Source organism: Styela clava, chromosome 11 (genome assembly GCF_964204865.1).
Source record: "Styela clava chromosome 11, kaStyClav1.hap1.2, whole genome shotgun sequence".
Taxonomy (NCBI): domain Eukaryota; kingdom Metazoa; phylum Chordata; class Ascidiacea; order Stolidobranchia; family Styelidae; genus Styela; species Styela clava.
In genome coordinates this window covers 12,365,174-12,390,925 of record NC_135260.1, presented here as the reverse complement: position 1 = coordinate 12,390,925, position 25,752 = coordinate 12,365,174, and the positions used below count along the sequence as shown (strand labels likewise).

At 36.3% G+C, this 25,752-nt stretch overlaps 3 protein-coding genes across 4 annotated transcripts; all 3 read left to right on the top strand.

The window, feature by feature from the left end:
* Positions 1-1,138: 1,138 nt before the first annotated feature.
* LOC144429842 (uncharacterized) lies at positions 1,139-7,641 on the top strand. Its single transcript, XM_078118060.1, has 6 exons — positions 1,139-1,615; positions 1,817-1,967; positions 2,600-3,535; positions 4,658-4,884; positions 5,066-7,243; positions 7,559-7,641. The coding sequence occupies exons 3-5, from the start codon at positions 3,271-3,273 to the stop codon at positions 5,264-5,266; spliced, it is 693 nt and encodes a 230-aa protein (XP_077974186.1). The 5' UTR covers positions 1,139-1,615; positions 1,817-1,967; positions 2,600-3,270; the 3' UTR covers positions 5,267-7,243; positions 7,559-7,641.
* Positions 7,642-11,944: 4,303 nt separating this feature from the next.
* On the top strand, positions 11,945-17,231 carry LOC144429736 (uncharacterized). 2 transcript variants are annotated; one of them, XM_078117924.1, is made up of 5 exons: positions 11,949-12,233; positions 12,608-12,834; positions 13,467-14,402; positions 15,525-15,751; positions 15,933-17,231. In XM_078117924.1, the coding sequence occupies exons 3-5, from the start codon at positions 14,138-14,140 to the stop codon at positions 16,131-16,133; spliced, it is 693 nt and encodes a 230-aa protein (XP_077974050.1). In that variant the 5' UTR covers positions 11,949-12,233; positions 12,608-12,834; positions 13,467-14,137; the 3' UTR covers positions 16,134-17,231. The 2 variants fall into 2 exon arrangements, with proteins under 2 accessions (XP_077974049.1, XP_077974050.1); XM_078117923.1 differs by lacking the exons at positions 15,525-15,751; positions 15,933-17,231 and having other exon boundaries at positions 11,945-12,233; positions 13,467-14,142.
* Positions 17,232-17,458: 227 nt separating this feature from the next.
* On the top strand, positions 17,459-20,382 carry LOC120333435 (uncharacterized). Its single transcript, XM_039400864.2, has 3 exons — positions 17,459-18,090; positions 18,493-18,719; positions 19,805-20,382. Exons 1-3 carry the CDS (start codon positions 17,811-17,813, stop codon positions 19,997-19,999), a joined length of 702 nt encoding a protein of 233 aa, XP_039256798.2. The 5' UTR covers positions 17,459-17,810; the 3' UTR covers positions 20,000-20,382.
* The last annotated feature ends 5,370 nt before the right edge of the window (positions 20,383-25,752 follow it).

The window sequence follows — 25,752 nt, the reverse complement described above, 5'->3', positions numbered from 1 at the left end:
GTTGGCCGAGGACAGGATTCATGTATATTCACCTAACACCAAAATGTTAATAATTTTTTTGAATGTTCCGACTTCTCAAATATACGCAGTAACATCCCAGAAATAGTAAGGTTGAACCTCGTATTAACTGATTTTCATTCAAGCAATTTAACCACATCTGTCGAACATAGGATAACGATTTATTCCAAATTCACACTTGATTTATACCTAAATTTTCGAAACAACTAAAAACCTCAAACTGGATGACGTCATCATGCCGTGAAACCTATCCGAGTGAAAATAGCCTCGGATCGGCTACTTCCAATTGTTACGTCAACGTTGATATCGTGCTGTGCATGAGATGTAGGCTCCACATCGCCGGAGGGTTGACGTGTGAGTTAGGTACTCTTCGTCGAAGGTCGCCGAATACGTCTTGTTCATACCGACCATACAAGGAATCCGACTGATTATCTCTCGTCAGTCGTCACAAACCCGAAATAAAAATGTAATCATTGAATTTTACCACCATTACCGTAACTTCAGATAACCGTTTGTTATCAACTGTGGGCATTTTCTTGACCGCCTCAACACAGGTTGAAAAACGTATTGGGGAATTGTTTTGAAAATAAACAATTTGTAAGAGGTCTTGTAGGCTTACATCAGTTTGAGGAAAGTGGACTTATCTAACCCCAAACTGTATTTTGTGATCATGCGTTTCAGGAGCAGCTTTATATTTTGTTTACGGAAGGATAAGATGAGATTTACATATTTATCCCGGGGAGAGGAAAGCCGATAATACGGCTTAACCCTATGGCGAACCACGGCCCCCCGTCCGGTTACCATTCCATATCTGGTATGGGATTACCGGTAGTTAGTTATTTGTCTCGGTAGCATGGACTTGATGGTGGAGGAAGCCGTAACCGACCAGCGACCACCCTACGGCGGCGAGGAGTCCAACAATCCTCTCGCACATAACCATCCTCGCATGGGATTCAAACCTGCGAGTTACGCAGAGTAATCAGCCTAACGCTTAGCACGATGAGCCACACCGCCGCGCCACTTATCCGATTCCAATATATAATCATGTATTGCATCTACGGTTGAGTATCGAGATTATATTCTTGAATGTAAAATTTGTCTGTCTGTTGCATTGATCTTAAATAGAAAGCAAATTTCCTTAAAAGTTTGATTAATGAGTCGACAAGTAACAACATAAATTGCCTGGTCAACTACTTCCGGCTGTTGGAACATTCGAGAAAGGTTTTTCAGGTTTGGAAATAATCAATGTGATAACGAGTCACTTGATATTTAATGATTTGTAACTAGATCATTAGTTGGTATCGACATACAAACAAGATGCTGTTGGTTGCGTTTGTCATTTTAGCAAATAGCTTTGTTTGGGGTTTGGGACAAGAAAGGTATTTGACATGTTCTCAGATAACAGAATTCTGCGATACGAGTGGGTCTGTGGAAAGGTTAAGTTTGCGTGCAAAGACTTCTGTTGGTAGACCTGGCAAATCAGGGCCGAAGGGCCAGAAAGGTGATCATGGAGAAACTGGTGAAATCGGACCACCGGGACCTATTACGGTCGTGGACGTCGATGAAATTGAACGAAGGATTCTTCGGAGAGTAAAAGGTATGTAAAATCAAGCTTATCTCTAAAAAAATGAAGACATATTGGCGTCAAAATTTCCAAAAGTGGTTATATATATATTTATGTCCGTGGTGTTTTGGTTTATATATGTATATACAGTATATATAACAAATAATATTATCATCGGGGTTTTTGAAATCATGTAACAGCAAAACAAAGTTTTATATATATATATAAATATAGCAAAGAGGATTTGCAAAGAAAATGTCAGCACCAAGGAGGTAATTTGGCAAATATCTACAATGAAGAACATCGTCTGAAACTGAACAGATACATTCGAAACAAGCTCAACGTATATAAGGAATTGACAATTGGAATGTCCTATGACCCCCAGGTAAATGATATTTTTCGATCAAATTGAGGAAATTTGTGACTTGAGGTGACTAATCCCCGACGTAAAGGTGTTTACGTTCTAAATAACATCTCGAGATGACAAAAACAATCGGCAATTCAAAGGAAATTTAGTCGCATGTTATTATCGACTTTTCCATTGTCCTGAAAATTCTTTTGTTCGCAATCAAAGTATATTTTATATGTAACGAATAAAAAAAGTGTCTAAATCTAGAAACATGCTCACGGGCCGGATAAAACATTGCCGCGGGCCGGATGTGGCCTGCGGGCCGCAACTTGCCCAGGCCTGATATAAAATAATATCCCGGATAGTCAGTCTACTTAGGCATCATACTCTGTTTAAAAATAAAATCGCAAATGTTGTTTTTGATGAAAAACTTTGCAACCCAACAGCCTTACATTCGGCCTATATATGGTATTTTTCTGGGAAGTATCCGAGGAATGTATATTAATTGAGATAGATGACCTCATTTTCCTCCGTTCTGCTTGGTAGGTTACTGAACCACGACTTCAGCTAAAAGTTATTTTGCAGTACCAGTTTTAGTCTGTTTTTCTAGGATGACAAGGCAAGATTACATTACAAATAAATATTGAAATTCTTCTTTTATGAACTAGGAAAATACTTTTCGCACATTCGAAGGAGATATTATATCATTGGAAGTGAAGTGGCATCCGACGTACCCGAAAGTTGAACTGAGCAGGAAAAGTGTTTTCATATCTGTAAATCAAGATGTAACTTCGGCTACGCAAGGTGTTTATAACTACGATCCTCAAAATCTCGAATACGGGTTATGCGAATATAAGATGGACATTTGAACAGAGAGAGTAATTTCTTCCAACACTTCAAATTTTGTTATTTTTAGGAGGCGGGAATTAACGTCACTAAGGGGTAGTAATGATAATCGTGATTATCTTTTTTATTACATGTAAGCTTCTGTTTGTATTTTTGCATATATTACCATGATGAGTCGGCTAAAAGCTCATTTTCATTTGTTATTTATACTCTGGTGTATGACTGTTTCTGGCAACATTTATTTTCCGTCGTATGAGGATCATTATACGTGTGCTCATGAGTTCGTGTACAAGCATAGAATGCAGTTGTCAATATTGAAGAACGTGAATAGTACAAGAGACAAACAAAATATTTTAAAGTTCAAGTTTAGCTGTGTAAAAAATACAGACAGAAAGAAAAATACCCGCGCAACTATAAGCATACTTTTTACAGTTTTAATTTGATATATATTTATTGTATTATATTCGTAAAATAGAACATTAAAGTGACTGCCATGATTGCAAACTTGTGTGTGGTGATTTTTCTGGCAACTGCAGTGATCGGCCAAGGGGAAAACCGATATTTGAGTTGCACTCAGCTTAGCAGTTATTGCTTGAGCCATGGAAGTGCTCAGCAAAACATAGCAACAAGTGCCCATCTGCTACACAGACCAGGTAAAGCTGGGGCAAAGGGAGAAAAAGGGGACACTGGGCTAACTGGACCTGCTGTAGAAGTCGACTACGAAGGAATAGAACGACGAATACTGCTGAAAGTCAAAGGTGCACAGTTTATTTACGTTTCTATTCATAATATCTTGCGCCTTTTTCGATCGCAGTTATGTCCACTTTGTGGCGTCTGAAGCTGCCGCAAAACTATGGCGGGAATGCCACACCATGGTCGCTATGGCCAAACCCTGGCTCCAATGCAACATCCTGGCTGGAATTTAGGCAAACGCTTAGGCCTAAATTTAATTCAATTAATTTTCGATTCATCATCGTTTTTTGGAACACGTTTCATCAATTTACATTGACAATTTGTGACAAGCGAGTGCTTGATCGGCATGAAATAAATATTTTTCTTCGCCTGTTGTCTAATTGGCCTGCAGCGAGACTCTCGCGTTACAAGTGAGCCCACATTGTCATTTTTTCTTTTCTTTTTGTGATATATTGCTTGCCTGCCCGTTGTTTATATGCATTACGCTTTCGCGACGGCTTGGAACCTGAAAGTGGGATTACTGGGCGGTTAAGACACTGCTTTTCAAACAAATATACCATGAAGAAAATTGCCTAATGAACCAACGTAAATTCGTCTTTTTGGTAACCACGCGGTTGCGCTGGTAGAAAAATAACAAAATTTCTCGCGAACTGGCAAGAAAGCTTCGCGGATCAGTGGTTGGCAACCACTGGAATAGGCCCCATGCTAAATTGGTGTTCAACATTACAGACTACGGGTGTATTTTGGTAAATTTCTGAAAGTCGCATCAACACTATCGACATCACAATCGGATTGTTAAATAAGCAAAATATCACACCAGAGCTTTTGAAATTTATGTCACTTGGCACTTTTGTATTTTTTTTATCTTTCTATGTTCCTGTATATATATATATATATACTGGTGTATATAAAGTCTTCTTATAGTTTAAATAATACATTTCATAGTCAAATGATGATGGCTTGATCGACATCCTCTATCTATTCTATATGGTTTGGGGGAAATTGGGAGTAAAATATTTCGTTTTGGCGTTCGTCTTCGTATATTTGAGCACTGCTATTTTGTTAATGACTGTGATTGTTTGTTATGATTTTATTATTATTATCGTCCGGATTAAATAACAAAAATAAAGTACTCAACACTCGTATTCGTGCATTTTATAAACTATTGTATTCAATTACATATTTAGAGATGATCATCAATTGCCGAGTTGTATATAACGATTCCTGCTTCGTTCTTGTCGGAGCAACGCCCAATAAATACAGTAAAGAAGATTTGCAAAGAAAATGTGAACTACTCGGTGGGAATTTAGCCAATCTTTACAACGATGAACATCGTATTAAAGTCAGTCAATACGTCCGTAGTGAAATGGGCGTCTACGTTCAGATTGCTCTCGGGATGACTTATAATCCACAGGTATATATATTGTCGTCATTGATTTACGAGATTTAATTTTTATGATTGAAAGTATTCAATGATCCTACCGTTAAAAGTAATAAGTATTTTTACCATTTCAATATCAACGAAGTTACGATAAAACGGTACTTCGGTCAACTTATGGCAACTCCAGTTTAACAATCATAATTAATCATCACAGGCAAATACATTCCGTACAACAGCTGGAGAGACAAAGCACATTCAATTTAAGTGGCATCCGACATATCCCAAAAAGGAACAGATTCATCAAAATATGTTTTTTTCTGTGCAGACTACAGCAGGATCTGCCAGTCAGGGGGCGTTTAATCACGTACCATACAGTGAATCGTTTGGTTTATGTGAATATCCAATTGGCAAATAAATATTAAATTTTCTTATTGTACACGAAATGGACCTATATACCGTTTTGTCTTGTATTTTTCTTCTTGTTGTTGTATAAAAGTCGTTTTTCTCAATAACTACTGGACGAATTGCTCCAAAATTTCCAATGGATAAAGACTGTCGCTAGAAGGCTATTCATTTTATTTTATTTTTTAAACTTCCTGTGGGATTCGTTTTTCTATCTGACGTTTTGTGTGTTGTTGTCGAAAAAAGTTACTTGTAGCGGTTCCGCAGCCGCATGTCAGCAAACCTGGTGCTGAAGTCGGAAGTTTTTTTGCGGTTAAGTAGACTATTGGTAGACCGGTAACTCTCGGATTCGAGAACCGAAATCGGAGTGGACATTTTACAGCCATGGGTATACTACCTAAGTCCTAAATGATTCGATATATATATATATATATTATCTGAAATCAGCATCGAAAGTTTTATTTAAAACCGAAAGTGCTCGGCAACACCATTTTTTGGGAGAATGGGAACACTATATTTCGTCACGATTTTCCGCTGATCATTTCAGCAATCTCGTGATTAGCCAAGGCGTTGTGGTATCGGTACCAGTACGTGACCTATATTCGACATTATTATCTTCTTTTCTACTGATCGAGAAGTCGTTTTCAACAGTATCTCAATATCTGAGCTCAGTATACTTGACACCTTGAATGTACAATTTTTTTTTAGTATTCAACGTCGTTCAAATTTGTAAGATATCACAAATTTGAAGGGACTGATTGAAATTGAGACTCTTTCCCTACCAAACAAATCAATATATATAATTTATAATCCTTGTCATGCATTCTGAGGTTTTCACATGCATTCTGAGGTTTTCACAGCATTCTTATTCGAGCTGATGCATTGAAGAGTATAAAGACATAGTGTCAGTTTTTAATCTATAACAACCAATTAATCAATTGTTGTTTCTTGTTCAAAATGTATCGTTTTTGTATAAAGAAATCTTTTTTTTTTATTAAATGCACGATTAAAAATGTAACGCCATAGTAAATAAAGGAAGACAAGTCCAAATTGTCGCAATGCTGACGTTTATACCAAGAGAAAATTTTAAACCTTTTAGCTTTTCTGCATGTAAATAAAATACAGTCAATCTTGTTTGAATTTCAATCTCTCTCATATCACAACACTGCAGCTGTCTTGAGCCACGGTACGTAGTCAAAATATCTCATCACGGATAAAGCACTTGGAACACTTATACGATGTCGTTTGATAATAACATGTTGTTGCATGTCGCGTCGTACCTTTCAATTAGCCTATAGAATTGCTTTGAGTAAATATTCAACATACCTTTCAATTATAGCTCAAATCATTTGGGAATATCGACATGTAACTCGGTGAAAATGCGCTGTTACTATGTAGTCTGTTAGTGAATAAAACGATACTTCGTTCCTATTTCGATATTGCAGGACGACTAGACCACGGGAGAATGATAGATTGATGAAGATCAAACCGACACGGCTTGTATAGAGCACCATATTCACTGATAAACTTATAAATAAGAAATTTTTCTGCACCCCCGCTTCGAATATATACCAGTAGAACGCAAACTGAATATTTTATATGAAAGAACAGAGAAAAGAAAATTAGTATTAAATAGGTAGATGAATTGAAAACTTTTAAGTCTGTGCATTGTTAAACAGAGGCTCAAATTAAATGCTAGAAATCATAAAGATGTACGGTATCGTTTCTATCTTATGCTTAGTAGTTTTTTCGGATTTTTCTCTCGGCGATGGGCAAAACCGATACCTGAGCTGTTCACAGCTGAACAGTTTCTGTGTGGAAAGTGGAAGTTCCGTTGGTGGCCTTGAACCAAGCCCGTCTCATTTTCAACAAGGCTGTAGGCAAGGGAAGGCCGGCGCTAAGGGCGACAAAGGAGATACTGGACCTACGGGGCCGTCTGTGGAAATTGACTACGATGGACTGGAGAGAAGATTATTGAATAAAGTAAAAGGTGAGTTGACAAAGTAATGTCGAACGTTGATAAAAGTATTTTGATAATAATCGAAATCGAATTTACATTTATTTTCATTTTGTATTTTATGTACGGTATATCCCGAAACTTGTCACTTGTCTCCAACTACCTCTTCTCACCAAACTCCTGTTTCGTATCTTTAGATGAATAGAAAATTATGCATAAGAATAAAAATAGTTCCCCCATGCCAAGTCATCGTATTTGAAACGAGGCATGTGCATGTTATTAATGTAAGCATGCAACAAAGACGATATTAGACCCATAATATATATATACTCAAAATTTATTTTGTAGAAATGATCATCAATTGTCGAGTTGTGTATAATGACTCGTGTTTTGTTCTGGTTGGGGCCCGAGGTAACAAATACAGCAAACAGGATCTGGAACGAAAATGTGAACGCATCGGTGGAAAGTTGGCAAATTTATACAACGAAGAACATCGAGTCAAAGTCAGTCAATATATTCGAAGTTTATTGGGGGTGTACGCTGAAGTCGCTCTTGGAATGACGTATAATCCACAGGTATGTATTTATAAAGTGATTTTGCTAAAATCAAGGTCACGCACACTGGCTCAGATGCAATTACAGACGTCATCAGACGTCAGGCAACGTATAACATTATTCAATTTTGTTCAACTCATTTATTTATTTCACATATATATGGTCTGTACGTTATCATCAATAATCCATTTCCGAACGAGATGCAACGGCGGATCGTGTTGTTTTGTTTGCATTAGAACTTCAATTTCGTCTCCACTTTCATTGAGTATAATACCGAAATAATAATAATAATAATAATAATAAAAGGACGAAAGACTTCACTTTCATAAACGAAATATGTCAAACCTCGCGTATTGCTGTTCCTACTTCCGTATCCTTACTCCCATGTTATTATTTCACATGCGTTAGAGGAGCTCCTTGGAGGTCAAGGAGCACACAATATATTGCAATGCCAAATGTTCGTATATTGTAAAATTGCACGATTGAATTCAAACAGATATATTGAAATATACACTTAAACCTTAATACCAGATATACGTTTGAAATCCAAATCAGTAATATTGCAAAAACATGAAAAGCACAATATTCTCAACTATCGAATGGCTGCAGGAAACACGTCATACGAAGAAAGCTCTGAATAAAAAATACACTCTTTTCTACGATGAATCACCATCTGGGAAATTGTGCTAAAATGACCTATTTTCATTAAATTTTACATGCTAATGATACAAAGGGGTTAAATAACAACAAAATTCATAGTTATAATCAACAGTCGCTACACTATCACTGAAATGTGAAGAGCCACTCTAATAGTTAAGATGGCGGTGCATTACGCACTTGTAAATACTAATCGACGGGACACTTGAATCACCTCAGATCAACATGGTCATACAAATATTAGGTAATGAATTTTGCACAACTTAGGTGATTATAAAATAGAACATATAAATTTCCTTGTCGCATGACAATGACAGTAAGGGAGTAGGAGCTCGCAGTCAACGGTGTACGAAACAGTTTAACACTAAACAGTTATTACTATTTTGGTTTGGTTTAAATCTCTATTGATTTTATGTTCAGTATTATTAACTACATTTCTCTTTTATCCCCTTGTGGGGAACATGCATGGCTCAGCAATATCATATGAAAAGGTAATAAAAGCTGCAAAAGGTTATTGTTTCTAAATCTTAATATTTGACATATAACATTTTGTGTGAGCTGAAAAGCTCACATACATAAAATTTATTGCTGTCAATTGGGTATGGTTCAGAATACTATTATGTTGAAGGCTTTTTAGAAGGTGAGCATGTACTTTAGCTAGATTGTATAGTTGAGTAAAAGGCAATCAATTTCTCTCTCACAATTTTGTTACACTCACCGGTATGTCTTCTCAGGTATATGAATGCTAAGCATAACTGAATCTGCTCTGAAAATCTCAATTCCGAACCAATTCTTGTAATTTTATGATTTTTTGGTTTATATTCATTCTTTCAAAATAAGGAATCATTTTGCTTTATTAATTCAGGTTTAATTAACTCTTTATTAATTCAGGTTTTTTCAACCATTACATGATTAAAAAAAGTTATTAAGAGTGCCTAACGCTTGAATACGTACTAACATGTTTTACTGCACTGAGCAACACCTGTCCAGTTTTTATAACAGCCTATTATCTGGTTATTATTCCCAATGAAAAAAGTCATACATATGATTTTGTGATATCTGTGATTTTTGCGAATATGGACTACTGAACTCTGCTTTCCTTGAGTTACAAGTTTTTTTTATTCGTGTGCCATATTGCAACGAATAATAGTACAAACAATTTGGGTAACTCAATAGTCTTTATTTAGTTATTATTGCTAACACACTGCTATTTCTGCCCTTTACCTTTCTATTCAATGTAAGAACATCGAGAATTTATAATAATATCATTATCATTGTTTCAGTGGTAATTGGAAAATATATATATTTTGGCACATTAGAGGATATTTTGAATTTCTTGAAATGCCTGAAAAATAATTGAATCACTGTTTATAACGCAAAATTGTATTTTGAATTTTGTGAAGGGTTTGTTTTTGTGTTTTGAAGAGTTTATTGGGTCACTCTCAAAAACAGCGGGTCACAAAGTTTGATGATGCGTGGCCCTCATAAATATATCTTCAGCCTGTTTGTCTGTGGAAGTGTGAGATTATATTTTATAGTTTCCAGTCACAAATGGATAGCCATATTATTGACTATCTCTGCCTGATAGTTAGCCAATCTCGACCATGTACATTTTATTTGTATTGAATGAATCTGGATTCATTTCACTCTATACCTAATATGAGTTATCGCACGTATTGCTTTCTATTTTTCAATCAGATTGATTTTCTTTTTGTATGCTTTATTTATCTGGTGAGACACCAGATTTTTAGATGTAATCATGTTTTTCTTTTGCTTTACCAATTAAAATCTCATACTAATGTATACATTTTGTAGTTATTAGACTAGGATAATGAGGATGGGGTATGAGGGCCATATTCGTAGTGTTTTTCTGGAGGTGTTGGCCGAGGACAGGATTCATGTATATTCACCTAACACCAAAATGTTAATAATTTTTTTGAATGTTCCGACTTCTCAAATATACACAGTAACATCCTAGAAATAGTAAGGTTGAACCTCGTATTAACTGATTTTCATGTTCATAGCCACCATTTTCATTCAAGCAATTTAACCACATCTGTCGAACATAGGATAACGATTTATTTTAAATTCACACTTGATTTATAGCTAAATTTTCGAAACAACTAAAAACCTCAAACTGGATGACGTCATCATGCCGTAAAACTTATCCGAGTGAAAATAGCCTCGGATCGGCTACTTCCAATTGTTACGTCAACGTTGATATCGTGCTGTGCATGAGATGTAGGCTCCACATCGCCGGAGGGTTGACGTGTGAGTTAGGTACTCTTCGTCGAAGGTCGCCGAATACGTCTTGTTCATACCGACCATACAAGGAATCCGACTGATTATCTCTCGTCAGTCGTCACAAACCCGAAATAAAAATGTAATCATTGAATTTTACCACCATTACCGTAACTTCAGATAACCGTTTGTTATCAGCTGTGGGCATTTTCTTGACCGCCTCAACACAGGTTGAATACCGTATTGGGGAATTGTTTTGAAAATAAACAATTTGTAAGAGGTATTGTAGGCTTACATCAGTTTGAGGAAAGTGGACTTATCTAACCCCAAACTGTATTTTGTGATCATGCGTTTCAGGAGCAGCTTTATATTTTGTTTACGGAAGGATAAGATAAGATTTACATAATTATCCCGGGGATAGGAAAGCCGATAATACGGCTTAACCCTATGGCGAACCACGGCCCCCCGTCCGGTTACCATTCCATATCTGGTACGGGATTACCAGTAGTTAGGTATTTGTCTCGGTAGCATGGACTTGATGGTGGAGGAAGCCGTAACCGACCAGCGACCACCCTACGGCGGCGAGGAGTCCAACAATCCTCACATACCCATTCTCCGCACATAACCATTCTCGCATGGGATTCAAACCTGCGAGCCCACGCAGAGTAATCAGCCTAACGCTTAGCACGATGAGCCACACCGCCGCGCCACTTATCCGATTCCAATATATAATCATGTATTGCATCTACGGTTGAGTATCGAGATTATATTCTTGAATGTAAAATTTGTCTGTCTGTTGCATTGATCTTAAATAGAAAGCAAATTTCCTTAAAAGTTTGATTAATGAGTCGACAAGTAACAACATAAATTGCCTGGTCAACTACTTCCGGCTGTTGGAACATTCGAGAAAGGTTTTTCAGGTTTGGAAATAATCAATGTAATAACGAGCAATGTTCCCTCTAATTTTTTGTAGTATGTGTGCGCAGAAATTTTTGTGTGTGCGCACTTTTTTGGAAATGACTAATATTTGTGCAAAAACCAATGGAGAAATTTTGGCGTTCTGACCGGGTAATAAGTGGGCCAACAACAAACTTTCTCAACCTGCCAACCGAGCACATTGTTACATTACATCGAAATACGTCTGTGCGCAGTAAATCTATGTGTGTGCGCGGCCTCTGAAAGCTGTGTGCGCGCGCACATGCGCACACCTTAGAGGGAACACTGATAACGAGTCACTTGATATTTAATGATTTGTAACTAGATCATTAGTTGGTATCGACATGCAAACAAGATGCTGTTGGTTGCGTTTGTCATTTTAGCAAATAGCTTTGTTTGGGGTTTGGGACAAGAAAGGTATTTGACATGTTCTCAGATAACAGAATTCTGCGATACGAGTGGGTCTGTGAAAAGGTTAAGTTTGCGTGCAAAGACTTCTGTTGGTAGACCTGGCAAATCAGGGCCAAAGGGCCAGAAAGGTGATCATGGAGAAACTGGTGAAATCGGACCACCGGGACCTATTACGGTCGTGGACGTCGATGAAATTGAACGAAGGATTCTTCGGAGAGTAAAAGGTATGTAAAATCAAGCTTATCTCTAAAAAAATGAAGACATATTGGCGTCAAAATTTCCAAAAGTGGTTATATATATATTTATGTCCGTGGTGTTTTGGTTTATATATGTATATACAGTATATATAACAAATAATATTATCATCGGGGTTTTTGAAATCATGTAACAGCAAAACAAAGTTTTTTATATATATATATATATATATATATATATATATACTGGCTGTCTCAATTATAACTGGTTTATTGAAATCAATCCAAAAGCAGGTTAGACGATTCAATTTGGAAGTACGAAATGCATACAATTTTACGCGAGATCTCAAAAAAGCCTTATCAACAAATACTTTCTATGGAACATCATATTCTAATGATTTCAGCTATGATCTCAAACTGCCACCTCATCTACAACACTTCATGCTTTTTTATCGTTGGTTTTGCTGGAAATAAATATAGCAAAGAGGATTTGCAAAGAAAATGTCAGCACCAAGGAGGTAATTTGGCAAATATCTACAATGAAGAACATCGTCTGAAACTGAACAGATACATTCGAAACAAGCTCAACGTATATAAGGAATTGACAATTGGAATGTCCTATGACCCCCAGGTAAATGATATTTTTCGATCAAATTGAGGAAATTTGTGACTTGAGGTGACTAATCCCCGACGTAAAGGTGTTTACGTTCTAAATAACATCTCGAGATGACGAAAACAATCGGCAATTCAAAGGAAATTTAGTCGCATGTTATTATCGACTTTTCCATTGTCCTGAAAATTCTTTTGTTCGCAATCAAAGTATATTTTATATGTAACGAATAAAAAAAGTGTCTAAATCTAGAAACATGCTCACGGGCCGGATAAAACATTGCCGCGGGCCGGATGTGGCCTGCGGGCCGCAACTTGCCCAGGCCTGGTATAAAATAATATCCCGGATAGTCAGTCTACTTAGGCATCATACTCTGTTTTAAAATAAAATCGCAAATGTTGTTTTTGATGAAAAACTTTGCAACCAAACAGCGTTACATTCGGCCTATATATGGTATTTTTCTGGGAAGTATCCGAGGAATGTATATTAATTGAGATAGATGACCTCATTTTCCTCCGTTCTGCTTGGTCGGTTACTGAACCACGACTTCAGCTAAAAGTTATTTTGCAGTACCAGTTTTAGTCTGTTTTTCTAGGATGACAAGGCAAGATTACATTACAAATAAATATTGAAATTCTTCTTTTATGAACTAGGAAAATACTTTTCGCACATTCGAAGGAGATATTATATCATTGGAAGTGAAGTGGCATCCGACGTACCCGAAAGTTGAACTGAGCAGGAAAAGTGTTTTCATATCTGTAAATCAAGATGTAACTTCGGCTACGCAAGGTGTTTATAACTACGATCCTCAAAATCTCGAATACGGGTTATGCGAATATAAGATGGACATTTGAACAGAGAGAGTAATTTCTTCCAACACTTCAATTTTTGTTATTTTTAGGGGGCGGGAATTAACGTCCCTAAGGCGTAGTAATGATAATCGCGATTATCTTTTTTATTACATGTAAGCTTCTGTTTGTATTTTTGCATATATTACCATGATGAGTCGGCTAAAAGCTCATTTTCATTTGTTATTTATACTCTGGAGTATGACTGTTTCTGGCAACATTTATTTTCCGTCGTATGAGGATCATTATACGTGTGCTCATGAGTTCGTGTACAAGCATAGAATGCAGTTGTCAATATTGAAGAACGTGAATAGTACAAGAGACAAACAAAATATTTTAAAGTTCAAGTTTAGCTGTGTAAAAAATACAGACAGAAAGAAAAATACCCGCGCAACTATAAGCATACTTTTTACAGTTTTAATTTGATATATATTTATTGTATTATATTCGTAAAATAGAACATTAAAGTGACTGCCATGATTGCAAACTTGTGTGTGGTGATTTTTCTGGCAACTGCAGTGATCGGCCAAGGGGAAAACCGATATTTGAGTTGCACTCAGCTTAGCAGTTATTGCTTGAGCCATGGAAGTGCTCAGCAAAACATAGCAACAAGTGCCCATCTGCTACACAGACCAGGTAAAGCTGGGGCAAAGGGAGAAAAAGGGGATACTGGGCCTGCTGGACCTGCTGTAGAAGTCGACTACGAAGGAATAGAACGACGAATACTGCTGAAAGTCAAAGGTGCACGGTTTATTTACGTTTCTATTCATATTATCTTGCGCCTTTTTTAATCGCAGTTATGTCCACTTTGTGGCGTCTGAAGCTGCCGCAAAACCATGGCGGGAATGTCACACCATGGTCGCTATGGCCAAACCATGGCTCCAATGCAACATCTGGGCTGGAATTTAGGCAAACGCTTAGGCCTAAATTTAATTCAATTAATTTTCGATTCAGCATTGTTCTTTGGAACACGTTTCATCAATTTACATTGACAATTTGTGACAAGCGAGTGCTTGATTGGCATGAAATAAATATTTTTCTTTGCCTGTTGTCTAATTGGCCTGCAGCGAGACTCTCGCGTTACAAGTGAGCCCACATTGTCATTTTTTCTTTTTGTAATATATTGCTTGCCTGCCCGTTCGTTGTTTATATGCATTACGCTTTCGCGACGGCTTGGAACCTGAAAGTGGGATTACTGGGCGGTTAAGACACTTCTTTTCAAACAAATATACCATGAAAAAAATTGCCTAATGAACCAACGTAAATTCGTCCTTTTGGTAACCAAGCGGTTGCGCTGGTAGAAAAATAACAAAATTTCTCGCGGACTGGCAAGAAAGCTTCGCGGATCAGTGGTTGGCAACCACTGGAATAGGCCCCATGCTAAATTGGTGTTCAACATTACAGACTACGGGTGTATTTTGGTAAATTTCTGAAAGTCGCATCAACACTATTGACATCACAATCGGATTGTTAAATAAGCAAAATATCACACCAGAGCTTTTGAAATTTATGTCACTTGGCACTTTTGTATTTTTTTATCTTTCTATGTTCCTGTATATATATACTGGTGTATATAAAGTCTTCTTACAATTTAAATAATACATTTCATAGTCAAATGATGATGGCTTGATCGACATCCTCTATCTATTCTATATGGTTTGGGGGGAAATTGAGAGTAAAATATTTCGTTTTGGCGTTCGTCTTCGTATATTTGAGCACTGCTATTTTGTTAATGACTGTGATTGTTTGTTATGATTTTATTATTTCAACATTATATATCGTCCGGATTAAATAACAAAAATAAAGTACTCAACACTGGTATTCGTGAATTTTATAAACTTTTGTATTCAATTACATATTTAGAGATGATCATCAATTGCCGAGTTGTATATAACGATTCCTGCTTCGTTCTTGTCGGAGCAACGCCCAATAAATACAGTAAAGAAGATTTGCAAAGAAAATGTGAACTACTCGGTGGGAATTTAGCCAATCTTTACAACGAGGAACATCGTATTAAAGTCAGTCAATACGTCCGTAGTGAAATGGGCGTCTACGTTCAGATTGCTCTCGGGATGACTTATAATCCACAGGTATATATATTGTCGTCATTGATTTACGAGATTTAATTTTTATGATTGAAAGTATTCAATGATCCTACCGTTAAAAGTAATAAGTATTTTTAGCATTTCAATATCAACGAAGTTACGATAAAACGGTACTTCGGTCAACTTATGGCAACTCCAGTTTAACAATCATAATTAATCATCACAGGCAAATACATTCCGTACAACAGCTGGAGAGACAAAGCACATTCAATTTAAGTGGCATCCGACATATCCCAAAAAGGAACAGATTCATCAAAATATGTTTTTTTCTGTGCAGACTACAGCAGGATCTGCCAGTCAGGGGGCGTTTAATCACGAGCCATACAGTGAATCGTTTGGTTTATGTGAATATCCAATTGGCATATAAATATTAAATTTTCTTATTGTACACGAAATGGACCTATATACCGTTTTGTCATTTTGTATTTTTCTTCTTGTTGTTGTATAAAAGTCGTTTTTCTCAATAACTACTGGACGAATTGCTCCAAAATTTCCAATGGATAAAGACTGTCGCTAGAAGGCTATTCAATTTTTTTTTTTAACTTCTTGTGGGATTCGTTTTTCTATCTGACGTTTTGTGTGTTGTTGTCGACAAAAGTTACTTGTAGCGGTTCCGCAGCCGCATGTCAGCAAACCTGGTGCTGAAGTCGGAAGTTTTTTTGCGGTTAAGTAGACTATTGGTAGACCGGTAACTCTCGGATTCGAGAACCGAAATCGGAGTGGACATTTTACAGCCATGGGTATACTACCTAAGTCCTAAATGATTCGATATATATATATATATATTATCTGAAATCAGCATCGAAAGTTTTAATTAAAACCGAAAGTACTCGGCAACACCATTTTTTGGGAGAATGGGAACACTATATTTCGTCACGATTTTCCGCTGATCATTTCAGCAATCTCGTGATTAGCCAAGGCGTTGTGGTATCGGTACCAGGACGTGACCTATATTTGACATTATTATCTTCTTTTCTACTGATCGAGAGGTCGTTTTCAACAGTATCTCAATATCTGAGCTAAGTATACTTGACACCTTGAATGTACGATTTTTTTTTAGTATCCAACGTCGTTCAAATTTGTAAGATATCACAAATTTGAAGGGACTGATTGAAATTGAGACTCTTTCCCTATCAAACAAATCAATATATATAATTTATAATCCTTGTCATGCATTCTGAGGTTTTCACAGCATTCTTATTCGAGCTGAGGCATTGAAGAGTATAAAGACATAGTGTCAGTTTTTAATCTATAACAACCAATTAATCAATTGTTGTTTCTTGTTCAAAATGTATCGTTTTTGTATAAAGAAATCTTTTTTTTTATTAAATGCACGATTAAAAATGTAACGCCATAGTAAATAAAGAAAACAAGTCCAAATTGTCGCAATGCTGACGTTTATACCAAGAGAAAATTTTAAACCTTTTAGCTTTTCTGCATGTGGATAAAATACAGTGAAATCTTGTTTGAATTTCAATCTCTCTCATATCACAACACTGCAGCTGTCATGAGCCACGGTACGTAGTCAAAATATCTCATCACGGATAAAGCACTTGGAACACTTTTACGATGTCGTTTGATAATAACATGTTGTTGCATGTCGCGTCGTACCTTCGTCGTACCCAATTATAGAATTGCTTTGAGTAACTATTCAACATACCTTTCAATTATAGCTCAAATCATTTGGGAATATCGACATGTAACTCGGTGAAAATGCGCTGTTACTATGTAGTCTGTTAGTGAATAAGACGATACTTCGTTCCTATTTCGATATTGCAGGACGACTAGACCACAGGAGAATGATAGATTGATGAAGATCAAACCGACACGGCTTGTATAGAGCACCATATTCACTGATAAACTTATAAATAAGAAATTTCTCTGCACCCCTGCTTCGAATATATACCAGTAGAACGCAAACTGAATATTTTATATGAAAGAACAGAAAAAAGAAAATTAGTATTAAAAAGGTAGATGAATTGAAAGCTTTTAAGTCTGTGCATTGTTAAACAGAGGCTCAAATTAAGTGCTAGAAATCGTAAAGATGTACAGTATCGTTTCTATCTTATGCTTACTAGTTATTTCGGATTTTTCTCTTGGCGATGGGCAAAACCGATACCTGAGCTGTTCACAGCTGAACAGTTTTTGTATGGAAAGTGGGAGTTCCGTTGGTGGCCTTGAACCAAGCCCGTCTCATTTTCAACAAGGCTGTAGGCAAGGGAAGGCCGGCGCCAAGGGCGACAAAGGAGATACTGGACCTACGGGGCCGTCTGTGGAAATTGACTACGATGGACTGGAGAGAAGATTATTGAATAAAGTAAAAGGTGAGTTGACAAAGTAATGTCGAACGTTGATAAAAGTATTTTGATAATAATCGAAATCGAATTTACATTTATTTTCATTTTGTATTTTATGTACGGTATATCCCGAAACTTGTCTCCGACTACCTCTTCTCACCAAACTCCTGTTTCGTATTTTTATATGAATAGAAAATTATGCATAAGAATAAAAATAGTTCGTCCCTGCCAAGTCATCGTATTTGAAACGAGGCATGTAAATGTTATTAATGTAAGCATGCAACAAAGACGATATATTAGTAAATATGTCATAATTCATTTTCAATTTTGTTAATTTGCCGGTGCATTTATATTTTACGTCATTTTTCAATTTCTTACTTACGAAATTAGCTGGGAATAATATATATATACTCAAAATTTATTTTGTAGAAATGATCATCAATTGTCGAGTTGTGTATAATGACTCGTGTTTTGTTCTGGTTGGGGCCCGAGGTAACAAATACAGCAAACAGGATCTGGAACGAAAATGTGAACGCATCGGTGGAAAGTTGGCAAATATATACAACGAAGAACATCGAGTCAAAGTCAGTCAATATATTCGAAGTTTATTGGGCGTGTACGCTGAAGTCGCTCTTGGAATGACGTATAATCCACAGGTATGTATTTATAAAGTGATTTTGCTAAAATCAAGGTCACGCACACTGGCTCAGATGCAATTACAGACGTCATCAGACGTCAGGCAACGTATAATATTATTCAATTTTGTTCAACTCATTTATTTATTTCACATATATATGGTCTGTACGTTATCATCAATAATCCATTTCCGAACGAGATGCAACGGCGGATCGTGTTGTTTTGTTTGCATTTGAACTTCAATTTCGTCTCCACTTTCATTAAGTATAATACCCGAATAATAATAATAATAATAAAGGGACGAAAGACTCAACTTTCATTAACGAAATATGTCGAACCTCGCGCATTGATGTTCCTACCTGCGTGTCCTAACTCCCATATTATTATTTCACATACGTTAGAGGAGTAAATCCCAATCGGAACTCCTTGGTGGTCAAGGAGCACACAATATATTGCAATGCCAAATGTCCGTATATTGTAAAATTGCACGATTGAATTCAAACAGATATATTGAAATATATACTTAAACCTTAATACCAGATATACGTTTGAAATCCAAATCAGTAATATTGCAAAAACATGAAAAGCACAATATTCTCAACTATCGAATGGCTGCAGGAAACACGTCATACGAAGAAAGCTCTGAATAAAAAATACACTCTTTTCTACGATGAATCACCATCTGGGAAATTGTGCTAAAATGACCTATTTTCATTGAATTTTACATGCTAATGATACAAAGGGGTTAAATAACAACAAAATTCATAGTTATAATCAACATTCGCTACACTATCACTGAAATGTGAAGAGCCAGTCTAATAGTTAAGATGGCGGTGCATTACGCACTTGTAAATACTAATCGACGGGACACTTGAATCACCTCAGATGAACATGGTCATACAAATTTTAGGTAATGAATTTTGCACAACTTAGGTGATTATAAAATAGAACATATAAATTTCCTTGTCGCATGACAATGACAGTAAGGGAGTGGGAGCTCGCAGTCAACGGTGTACGACGGTTGAAATGTGAGGACTGTTAGCTTAAAAATCATTTAATTTTACGACCAGAAAAACTTCAACGGGAGTTTATTTTATTTTTGCAGGAAAATACATTTCGCTTGACATCCGGAGAAATAGTGCACATTCAATTCAATTGGCACCCAACTTATCCACTAAAAGACCAGATTCACCAAAATGGAATGTTATCTGTGCAACCAGACGCAGGATCGGCCAGTCAAGGGTTTTATAATTTTAAACCTAATCCCAGATCATTTGGGCTGTGCGAATATAGGATTTAGGAGCCCCGTCTTAAGTTTGAATATCGCACTCCTTCGAGAAAGTTGAAAATGTGATTTGCTTGATATTTTTTATTGGCGCTCTTTATTTTTGTGCATTTCACTATTTCTATAGAAATCCTATAAATCATTTTCGCTTGTACGCTGGCGATAAAACACAGTTGTGACTTCGTATCCATCGTAAATCAGTTGTTTCAAAAATCTAGAATTTCAAAATTTTTGAATTAGATATTAAAAACCTCCGGGTGTCGCTGCTCGAAAACCAGCCATGCCATCCACTATTTTCCTGCCCCAATAAAACTGTATAATTCTCATTTTTGCGTAATTTGTGCTCGAGTGTGATTTTTTACTGATTGGAAAAAATAAACTTGACGTGACATCTAGAACAGTGCTATCTAATCTTCGTAACTTTGTTTGAGTCGGGACTGTGAAGACAAGGTTTGCATGTTTCCGTTGGAGCCGGAGTCGTGTTTTAAATATTAGTATGCACCCTTCCTTTTAACAACTTGCACCCTGCAGGCATGATAAAAGAGAATTATCGAAACTCGGCTACTAATGTCCTACTGAAAACTCATCATAATCTATCATCGACATCGATCTATCATCGACTATCATCGACATCGACTTGCGTCGCGGGTATGTTGTTACGGACCGTCGAGACTTATTGCGGAAGATAACAATTACGGAATAGGATAGGATTTACATATTTATCCAGGGAAGGGATAGGAAAAGCCGACAAGACGGCTTAACCATATGGCGAACCACAGCATATGTTCCGGTTACCAGTCAATGATGTCGGGTATCGGATTAGTTAGTTATTGGACACGTTTAGTGGCCATAACGATCGTTTCAAATTTTTGTTGTTATTGTTATTGTTATTTGTCTCCGTCTCCATTTTTAAAAAATCGCTTTTCTCTTCGAATACTGGACCAATTGCTTTGAAATTTTCAGCGGTTAAAGATAAAATTTTTCTCCAGAAGGCTATTACTTTTTTTTTCACTATGACGTCATCAAAATTATTGCCATTGGGTGGCGCTACGTGTTCATATATTTGAGCATAGCTGTCTTGTTATTATTGGACACAGTTAGTGGACATAACGATCGTTTCAAAATTTTATTGTTATTGTTATTTGTCTCCATCATTTTCAAAAAATCGCTTTTCTCTTCGAATACTGGACCAATTGCTTTGAAATTTTCAGTGGTTGAAGATAAAATTTTTCTCCAGAAGGCTATTACTTTTTTTTTCGCTATGACGTCATCAAAATTATTGTCATTAGATGGCGCTACGTGTCCATATATTTGGGCATAGCTCTCTTGTTGTTATTGGACACGTAGTGGACATAGCGATCGTTTCAATATAATGTGGTTGTTGTTGTTCTTGTTTTTTGACACGTTTTTAAAAAGTCACTTTTCTCTTCGATTACTGAACCAATTGCTTTGAAATTTTCAGTGGTTAAAGATAAAAATTTTCTTTAGAAAGCTATTACTTTTTTTTCGCTATGACGTCATCAAAATTATTGCCATTAGGTGGCGCTACGTGTCCATATATTTGAGCATAGCTCTCTTGTTATTATTATTATTTGTCTCCATCATTTTTTAAAAAAATCGATTTTCTCTTCGAATACTGGACCAATTGCTTTGAAATTTTCAGTGGTTGAAGATAAAATTTTTCCCCAGAAGGCTATTACTTTTATTCATTTTAAATATTTCTGCTAGCTCTGTGAGATTTGTTTTTGTTTTGCTATGGCGTCATTAAACGTTCTGCGGGCATCGGACGCCATTTTGTGTCCTACTGAACTGCTTCGCTTGGTGTGAATATATTTGTAGACTGTGATCTGACGGTACGGTAAACCGTACTGTACTGCGAACACACGTGTCCATATATTTGGGCATAGCTCTCTTGTTATTATTATGTTGTTGTTGTTTTTTGACATAGAATATTATCGTTGTGAAAAAGTTGCCTTTTCTCTGATTACTGGACCGATTGCTTTGAAATTTTCAATGGTTAAAAATTGAATTTTTCGCTAGAACATGATATCAAATACGAGATAACTGGAGAACAAAACTATTTCAAACTAGGAAAACAATTAGCCTGTAGTATTATTCTCATTAAACAACCAGAATTACATTCGTTTACGGAAATAAAGCATTAAAATAATAACCTAGTCCTAATACATAAAAAATACCACACTGCCGGCAGTCTGACAAACCAACTAAATGGTAAGTTTCTCAATAGCAACTCCAGTGTTATGAATGAGAATGGGCATACAGAATAAAAATCCACGTAGGCCGTGACACGAGGCCGTTTATCTTTCAGTTTCATAGCGCACATAACGTAACTACCTGAAAATTAAAATGTTTCTTAGAAATTTAATAACAAATAATGCCTTGTTCCCATTTCCGAAAGTTGCACATTTTACGGAAAAGACGCGTTTACTTCAATAAATATGTGTTACCATATGGCATATACCATCTGTCCTATATTCTCTGCTTTTCCGGCGCCATAGGCCAATGAACGCAGACTTCTGCATGACGTAACAAATAAAATTGGTCAGCTGTAGGTGAATCTCCGTGGTCGGATGAATACCAGATGTAGTACTGCTCGCTTTTGCGTTGATTAGCCTTTCCATAGTCTTTTTCAGTTATTATTAGTTGAGTTATTCTAAGAAGGTGTTAAAAAGTATGAGTAAGCTATCAAACACTTGTATATTCATACCATAAATAGCAGTTTTAGTTGAGCACTAGCTCATAAAACGTTGTTAAATAGGTACAGTACGGTACAGTAACTCTAATAATATGTCACAAACAACGATATTTTCTCGCTTTTATGAAAGGTTTATGATTAATTTAATGACGATTCTTGACTATTCAGCAGACTAATACTATATAGACTACGGCATATTTAATTCAGAAAATAATTGCTGTTTCTGTAATGCACGTTTGTGTGAAAGAGGGGAAAATATTCCATTTTACTGATGTCAGTGAATGCATAGAGTCGACAAGAACTTGGGAAGCAATGATAAGTTATGCCGGAATTGAAAAAAAAAATAGCATTGGAAACGATTGAGAGTTGAGAAATCAAGTTGTAGATCGACAGTTGATGTTTTAAAATATAGTCTATAGGCCATAGGGCATTTCGGACTGTGATATATCGAAATTCAATGTAGATTTAGTCTATTATGCAAACACTGCAGGACTGTGTAGTACATTTAATGAGCATATACACGCTTATTGAGTACATCAGATAAAATGCATTATGTATGAGAAGTATTAGTCAGTATTTAGTGTTATTTTTACACTCATGCTGTTCCAAATATAATTTTCTTACCCATTTTAGATACTGTACTACAAAAGAAAACGGCAATGTCCCACCAATCCAACCTAACGCAGGCTCTAATCCCTGCTGCTATCAGCGCTATAAATGGATAGAACAAGAAGTCTTGAAGCGTAAAGTATATGAGAATCATAACAGTTGCAAACAGCTTAGATGGGCTATTTATAATGAAATACTTTTCTGCAATTGAAACTGCCTTTCAAACTAATGTTGAAGAACTCCATTGAGATTTTCCCTTTCATTTTTTTCTCAACTATGAAGATCTTTTGAGGTTAACGCGGCATTAATAAATAAAGCTAAGGAATTTGTTTGTGTAGTGTATGGAGAGAATATGAAGAATGTAAATGATACCAGGGCACGTCTTTTCAAAACTGGCAAACATATGAATTATACTCTTCCACCCAACAATGTTTCACTGAAGAGGCATGTATGCCAAAAGCAACCTAAATGGCACAGATTTCTGTTTTTGTATTGACTGCAAAAACCTCTAGTACACTTATGGAGGAAAAGTTGATTTTCTAGAATGTGGATTTTGGAAGCAATTCAGAAGAAAGTGAATCAGATATTGAAGTTGATTCAATAAATATTATTTATTAGTTTTTTCAGACATCTGTTAGTGTCGTAGTCATGTTTCTAAAAATAATGTTGCCTTTGTTCCGAATACACAACCACATAAACTAAAAAAAGACTAATTGTAGTATTTCTGTTCACTATGTTATGTACATACTGTATTCATTTAATTTCCTTGACTTTTCCGGTAAATTTTTAAGTGAGAAATAACTGATTTATTTGTGTTTTTGTGCTCACGATGTTAATTTGTGACAAAAAATAAATATGTTTGATAGCTTCTATAAAATGAATGCAACTTCTTATGCTGTTTATTGTTGTAAACTGCTTGTCTGAGGAAGTCTGATTTTGGACAGACAAGACGTTACAGAAATACATTTGTGTTAGTGTGCAGCAGGGCTCTCGAATTGCTTATTTTTTATGCTGTTGTAAACCTATGGTTATTGCTTTTCTGGTAACCCCGAATATTAAATTTTGCATCAGGATTGTGGAAAAAGCTGTAATGCGTTCAATATGTTCATTTTCATACAAAACTAAAGAATTTATTTAGTTACCAGATGTGCGTCACGAAACTCATTTTCTGGGCGTTCAAGGCCTCGTCTCACGGCCTATATCCATGGTAAGGATCTACAAGTGATTATTGTGGGGTCTGCGACGATATGACAGAGTCTGATCGATCTTTAATGATTGTTTCCAATCAAAAAGCCATTGCTTCTTTTTGGTTGAGCTTTGCGGACGAATATTCATTCCTGTAGGAAAAAGTATTTAAAATTTGATTGGCTTTTGCAACGACCTGCATGCGTGAGGCTGCTTTTTTCGCTCTTACCAATATGTTGACAAAATATAGGTCGAGACTGGCAGTGGAGTCGGACCTATGAGTTTGCTTGTCACAAATTGCTACGACAGTTGATAAATTGTGCAGTCGGAAGCAATCTCATCCAACACATTATTATCGTTCGTGTTATTGAATTGATACGGCACAGGATGGGGGTCCGTCAAAAATAAGATTCTAAAACATTTTGGCAAACACTGAATTTTAAGGCACCGCTAAGAATCAATGATCTGAACTTACCAAGCTCATTCCTCCTTTTTGGACACGTAGTGGACATAACGATCGTTTCAATATTATGTTGTTGTTGTTCTTGTTGTTCTTGTTCTTTGACACGTTCTTCGAATACTGGACCAATTGCTTTGAAATTTTTAATTGTTAAAGATAAAAATTTTCTCCAGAAGGCTATTACTTCTTTTTTCGCTATGACGTCATCAAAATTATGTGACTCTACGTGTCCATATATTTGAGCATAGCTCTCTTGTTAAAGATAAGATGCACCCATTGCTCTCTCTCTCTCTCTCTCTCTCTTCTCTCGTTGTTGTAAATACGAGGCGATTGCCAATCTATTTTTTTTGATAGCGGTATTTTTGCATTTTTATTTATGATTAAGCGGGAAGCAGACAAAATTCCTAACTGAATTTGCCGCGTCTATGTTTTTAAGCAACCGCCACTGGCGCCACCGACCGATATAAAACTGACGCGCGCAATGTAAACACATGTGTCGCTCGACCAGAAGCGCGGCCGTAGCGCGTGTAAACGCATCTTAAATCATTGCATCTGATTTAGAACTGTTATAAATTGTAGCTAGACATCATCGTCTTTATGGCCTTGAAGAAGTTTACGTATTCCCAGTAACTTGAGATGTACAAAAAAGAGATTCGATATTAAAGCCTACGGAATGCTATGAATGCCTGCAAACAGAAATACAATTTATAGACATATATAGGTTCAAATTTTTGGCATGGAGTACAAAACATACGAAACCCTATATTGATTCGTACAAATTCCGATTGTGCTTGTCCA

Excerpts from the sequence above, each read along its gene's own strand:
- LOC144429842 (XM_078118060.1), top strand. The coding sequence starts at position 3,271 with ATGATTGCAAACTTGTGTGTGGTGATTTTTCTGGCAACTGCAGTGATC. Across the intron at positions 3,536-4,657 it reads AATACTGCTGAAAGTCAAAG|AGATGATCATCAATTGCCGA; the intron begins GTGCACAGTTTA and ends TTACATATTTAG. Across the intron at positions 4,885-5,065 it reads GGATGACTTATAATCCACAG|GCAAATACATTCCGTACAAC; the intron begins GTATATATATTG and ends TAATCATCACAG.
- LOC144429736 (XM_078117923.1), top strand. The coding sequence starts at position 11,954 with ATGCTGTTGGTTGCGTTTGTCATTTTAGCAAATAGCTTTGTTTGGGGT. Across the intron at positions 12,234-12,607 it reads GATTCTTCGGAGAGTAAAAG|CTATGATCTCAAACTGCCAC; the intron begins GTATGTAAAATC and ends TAATGATTTCAG. Across the intron at positions 12,835-13,466 it reads GAATGTCCTATGACCCCCAG|GAAAATACTTTTCGCACATT; the intron begins GTAAATGATATT and ends TTTATGAACTAG.
- LOC120333435 (XM_039400864.2), top strand. The coding sequence starts at position 17,811 with ATGTACAGTATCGTTTCTATCTTATGCTTACTAGTTATTTCGGATTTT. Across the intron at positions 18,091-18,492 it reads ATTATTGAATAAAGTAAAAG|AAATGATCATCAATTGTCGA; the intron begins GTGAGTTGACAA and ends TTTATTTTGTAG. Across the intron at positions 18,720-19,804 it reads GAATGACGTATAATCCACAG|GAAAATACATTTCGCTTGAC; the intron begins GTATGTATTTAT and ends TTATTTTTGCAG.